Genomic DNA, 6,102 nt, shown 5'->3' with positions numbered 1-6,102 from the left:
ATAAGAGAATGACTTAATTAAATACATCAACTTAAACTTAATACACAATGCAATAAGATAATATACACAAATGTTTCGTAAGTCGTAACTAAAGAAAATCAGCCAAAAACACTCATAACTTATCTTATTTATTATTTATTAATTGTTACGACAATTAATAAATATTAAATAAGACAAGTTTTAGCTATTTTTTTTCTCTTACTTTAATAGAAACTACATATTGATATAAAGTTATGCTAAAATCTACATGATGCACAAATTTAAACCCACGCATTCACTCTTTCATTTGTTTTCTGCGTAACTTAAAATATTTTTACTATTTTTTTATTATTTTGTTTCTCAAAGACAATTTCAACAATAGATTCTCTGAAAATAAATTAGCAAAAAACAACCAAAATTTATTTTACTTAATATTTATCAATTATTAAATAAAATAAATTCTAATTTATTTTTTGTCATCTTAAAATTACCGAAAATAAATAAATATAGACACAAACCACCAAACTGCCCTTCTAGTACATAGGTGCAATAATATCCTCGGATCTGCATCCAATGATGATGTCATTATTGCTTTATTTTCAATATGTTATTTTATTTTATTTGCAATTCATGATATCTCAGTGGCTCTGATGAAGTTATATTTGAAATGATACTTTATCCTACCTTACCATTTCTGAATGGCTAAAAATAAAACCTTACCATTTCCGAAAGAGCGAGGTTCAAACAAATTACAAATATTCTGTCTTGGAGCATGGCATGTGCAATTCCAAAGTAACAACAAAGTGATGGAATATGAAAACCGATGGTCTTTTTTGTCGTAACTTAAAGAAAGGCCAATACAAAAGGGGGGACATAGTTTCAAATAGTGACAATCTCCCAATCAATTTCTACACTTTGTAGTTTGTACTTTGTTTCTTCGACCAAACCTTTGTCCAATTTTCTTCTTTTCCTATTTTTGTCCTAACCTATTTAGCACTAACCATAACGCAATGTCCCAATCTATTTACAATATCTATAAAGAGTTTAATGTTAATGTATTATAACAATGTAAAACGTTTTACATAATAGTACAATTATAACTATTTTTTTAGATGATCATTCATGCAGATTAATATAAAAAATAGTTATTTTTGCTATCGCGTCTCAAGTGGTTTGGACATGTGAAAAGAATGTCGACATAACACTCAGTCAGGAAGGTGAATTGAGATGGAAGATAAACAAGGGATGAAAGGCAGAGGAAGACCTAAAAATACTATTCATGAGGTGATCAAACGAGATTTACATATAAACGTTTTAAACGGTCTCTCAATAGATATGATACATGACAGAATACAATGACATCGTTTGGTTCATGTAGCCAACCCCATCTTATGAGACAAGACTTTATTATTGTTGTTGTTGCTGCTAATGTGACATTATATGGTTGAATACGCGTGTAAAATAGACCGTTATTAAATTATGTCTATAAAAAGTGGAACTAGAGTGGTGATATATTGAAAAATTAATACATAATAATGTTATTAAATATTGTTTCGTTTTCTTAATTGGGAAATTGACATAATTTTCTTGATTCATATACATTCTTTTACGTCTATCTTTAATTTACATAGTGATACTAAGATTTTTTTTTCCTTATGTACTCTTTTTTAAGGTTTTTAAACGATGACAAGTGTTCATACCCTGGCCCAATATAAAGGCCCAGGTCCAACTAAAAGGCCTAATCTAAAGGATTAGAGCCTAGCTAAGTACCGGCCTTCACATAAGAAGTCGGTATCAACCACGACTTGGTCAGAAGAGGTCGGATGCGAGATTAGCTGGCAGATAAACACTCATTCAAATGAGTAACCGCCCCTAAAATCTCTCTAACCGTCTCATAAAGCCATATCTTAACCTCCCCAAGATAATAGGGACGGTTACCACCCTAAAGATATGGCACTACACCAACGGTGGTTATTGGCTCGCCTCTATAAATACCCTGACACCCCTTCAGGTATCTCTAAGTCCAATACTCTCTAAGACCTACTTACACTCTTGCTAACTTAGGCATCGGAGTGTCTTTGCAGGTACCACCCCCCATTCACACGCGAGCACAAGTCGGACGGAGCCTCCCGAGTTGCGGACCTATCCGGAGTCCTCCTCCATCACACACTTGGGCCGCCAAACGCCATCCGTCGTATTAATCTCCGGTTACCTACCGTAACAAACTTAAAAATGGAACGGATTCTGCTTACATCTGTGTTTTCAATCACAATCATTTTGTCCACAATAACACTCCGAGTTTTATATAGTTTATCACAATATAAGCATCAAAAGCATTAGGTTTGCCATGCCATGGATCCCACACTAATATCTGAACACATCTTTTGCCCGTAGATTTTTGTAGTAAACAACACTAATTCAAACTTATTGTGGCGTTAAATACTTTTACACCCTACAGTTGCAAGAGAGACGAATGTATTTGGGGCATTCATTGGAGACCCACTATTTTGTAGTGTCCTTCTCGGCCCTTCTTCGTTCCACCATTCTGATAGCATTACCCTCAAAACGAGAGATGCTCTGAATTTAAAGGCCGTACTTTTTAAGGAAGAGCACATATTCTAAATTTTACAATGAAATAGCAAAAAAAAATGTACCAATGTAGCTAATAGTCATAACCACACACACGGGGGACTTAATAATCCCAACTATATTTCATATGAAAAATGCTTCATATTGAAAACTTTTGATAGCAGGTGATTAAAAGCGTTCTCCCCAGCTTGACATTATTGTTATTCAGTCATCACTACAGCTACCAGTAAAACAGTAACTAGAAAACTAAATTAAATCAAATTTAAAAACCAAAACACTTAAATGAATGAAGAGTTTTGCATAATTCATATCTAATAATCAATGAAGTTCTTCGATTAAAATTAAATATCTGTAAAAAAAAAAAAAGCATCACATAACAATCAAAACGCAATAAAATCTCCAAGACTTAATATAACTACTGCTCAATAAGAGTTTTCCACAGCATAAAACATGAACCGAAACCCCATACCCCAAAAAACCCCTCCTTTTCTCTCCCTAACGGTAAGATTTCTGGAACCTCGCGCGAGCGCCACGACCACCGAACTTCTTAGGCTCACAGCGCCTTGGATCAGCAACAAGTAAGGTCCTATCGTACCTGACGAGAATGTAAAGCTGGCTAGAGAAGGTCGGCTTGATAGATATCTCATAGAAAGGTCGGACGGTCACGGAAAGAGAAAGCGAGATGACATGGATAGAAGAGATCCACCACCACAGACCCCAGAGAGACATATCCATATGATCTCAGGAGGGTTTGCGGGAGGTGGAATCACCAAATCTTCTCGCAAAAGACATCTCAAAAGAATCTATCAGGTCGGGGATGAGACACCCGACCTCCCCACTATATCATTCACAAAAGAGGATGGGCAAGGGATAATCCCCGGGCATGACGACCCCGTGGTGATAACCATGATCCTAGCCAATGCCCATCTCCACAGAACCCTAGTAGACCAAGGAAGTTCGGCGGACATCCTTTTCAAGCCCGCCTTCGACAAGCTAGGGTTAGATGCAAAAGAGTTGAGAGCCTACCCTGACACCCTATATGGGTTAGGGGATACGCCAATAAAACCACTGGGATTTTTACCCCTTCACACCACCTTTGGAAGAGGGGAAAAATCAAGGACTCTGAGCATAGACTTTATAGTCATCGACGAAGGGTCAGCCTACAATGCCTTAATCGGTAGGACTACCCTTAATCGCCTCGGAGCAGGGGTATCCACTCCCCACCTTTGCATGAAATTCCCGACTCCAGGAGGAATAGCAACGGTAAGGGGAGATCAAAAATTGGCAAGGAAGTGCTACAACGAAAGCCTAAATCTGAGAGGGAAGGGCAAAGAAGTCCACACCATAGAACTAGGCGGCGCAAGAACCAGAGACGAGCTACGACCCCAGCCGGGGGGAAAAACCGAGGAGATACAAGTCGGAGAGGAGGAAGGAAAAAACACTCACATAGGAGCCAACCTAGGGGAAACCCTGAAACAAAGGTTGGGTGAACTCCTAAGAGCTAATTCCGACCTCTTCGCCTGGAAGGCTTCCGACATGCCCGGGATTGATCCCGAGCTCATGTCTCACAGGCTCTCGGTTTACCCAGGATCCCGACCTGTACAGCAAAGAAGACGCAAGCTCGGCCCAGAAAGGGCCTCCATAGTAGAAGAGCAAGTACAGGCGCTCCTAGAAGCCGGCTTTATCAGAGAGGTCAAATACCCAACATGGCTAGCCAATGTAGTGCTAGTCAAAAAACAAAATGGTAAATGGAGAATGTGCGTCGACTATACCGACTTGAATAAGGCATGTCCTAAGGACCCTTATCCCCTACCAAGTATTGATACCTTGGTGGACTCCAGCTCAGGGTACCAATACCTATCGTTCATGGATGCCTATTCGGGGTATAATCAAATCCCGATGCATGAACCCGACCAGGAGAAAACATCGTTCATCACACCAAAAGCCAATTACTGCTACGTGGTCATGCCATTCGGACTGAAGAATGCAGGAGCCACGTACCAAAGGCTGATGAACAAAGTGTTTTCCCCCCATCTAGGAAGCCTAATGGAGGTATACGTCGACGACATGTTAGTAAAAACCAAGCAAGAAGTCGACCTCTTAACCGACCTCTCACAAGTCTTCGACACTATAAGGTTGCATGGGATGAGACTAAATCCCGCAAAATGCGCCTTCGCAGTAGAAGCATGAAAATTTCTAGGGTTCATGCTAACACAAAGAGGGATTGAAGCCAATCCCGACAAATGCAGAGCCATCCTAGAAATGAAAAGTCCGACTTGTTTGAGAGAGGTTCAACAGCTCAATGGCCGACTTGCAGCCCTCTCCAGATTCTTGGCAGGTTCGACACTAAAATCCCTTCCACTGTTCTCCCTATTAAGGAAGGGATGCCAGTTCGAATGGACTCCGGAATGTGAGGAGGTGTTCCAAGAGTTCAAAAGCTTCTTAAGCCAACCTCCTATCTTAACCCGACCGGAACCGGGAAAAGACCTCGTCCTATACCTATCCGTCGCAAACAGAGCTGTCGCATCAGCCCTGATCAGAGAAGACGAGGTCGGGCAACACCCGGTCTATTTCACCAGTAAGGTTCTACAAGGTCCGGAGCTAAGGTACCACAAACTAGAGAAGTTTGCTTACTCCTTAGTGATAGCCTCAAGAAGGCTACGACCTTACTTCCAGGCTCACACAATAAGAGTCCGTACGAACCAGCCCATGAAGCAAATCCTTCAAAAGACGGATGTTGCAGGGAGAATGGTTCAATGGGCGATAGAGCTTTCTGAGTTCGATTTGAGATACGAAACTCGGACTGCAATTAAAGCCCAGTGCCTCGCCGACTTCATTGCAGAATGCACAGGTGAGCAAGAGGAAAAACCGACTACATGGGAACTCTATGTAGACGGATCCTCCAACAAAACAGGGAGCGGCGCAGGCATAATATTGGTAGATGGAAAAGAAACCCAGATAGAGGTTTCCTTAAAATTTGAATTTCCGGCTTCAAACAATCAGGCAGAATATGAAGCCTTGATTGCAGGATTAAAGTTAGCAGAAGAAGTTGGCGCCACAAAGGTGACGATCTACAGCGACTCACAAGTGGTGACTTCCCAAATAAAGGGGGAATATCAGGCAAAGGACCCCAATATGAAGAAATACTTGGAAAAAACCTTGGAACACCTAGGGCGCTTTGCGGAAACCGAGGTCAAACATATAACTCGGGATCTAAATAGCAGAGCTGACGCCCTATCCAAGTTAGCAAGTACCAAACCCGGAGGGAACAACAGAAGCTTGATTCAAGAAACCCTCCAAGAGCCCTCGGTATCAAAAGCAGAAGATGAACGAGAGGTACTTGAAGTAGTCGGCCTAAACCTCGGATGGATGAATCCCTTAGTCGAATACCTAAAATTCGACATCCTCCCTAAAGGGGAGAAAGAAGCTAAAAAGATCCGAAGGGAAGCACAACATTATACTTTGGTGAGAAATGTCCTTTACAAAAGAGGGATATCAACACCATTGCTGAAGTGCGTACCGACCTCAAGAACC

At 40.7% G+C, this 6,102-nt stretch overlaps 1 protein-coding gene across 1 annotated transcript; it reads right to left on the bottom strand.

The window, feature by feature from the left end:
* Positions 1–2,851: 2,851 nt before the first annotated feature.
* LOC110281413 (40S ribosomal protein S16) lies at positions 2,852–3,176 on the bottom strand (the record flags this gene model as incomplete). The annotated part of the gene is given in 1 exon segment (XM_021143511.1): positions 2,852–3,176. A coding segment is annotated over 1 exon segment (113 nt), but the record flags the coding sequence as incomplete, so codon positions are not given.
* Between the last annotated feature and the right edge of the window lie 2,926 nt (positions 3,177–6,102).

Source organism: Arachis duranensis, chromosome 5 (assembly GCF_000817695.3).
Source record: "Arachis duranensis cultivar V14167 chromosome 5, aradu.V14167.gnm2.J7QH, whole genome shotgun sequence".
In the NCBI taxonomy this organism is placed as follows: Eukaryota; Viridiplantae; Streptophyta; class Magnoliopsida; order Fabales; family Fabaceae; genus Arachis; species Arachis duranensis.
The sequence above is the reverse complement of the archived record's forward strand: the minus strand, read 5'-3'. Positions and strand labels throughout refer to the sequence as shown.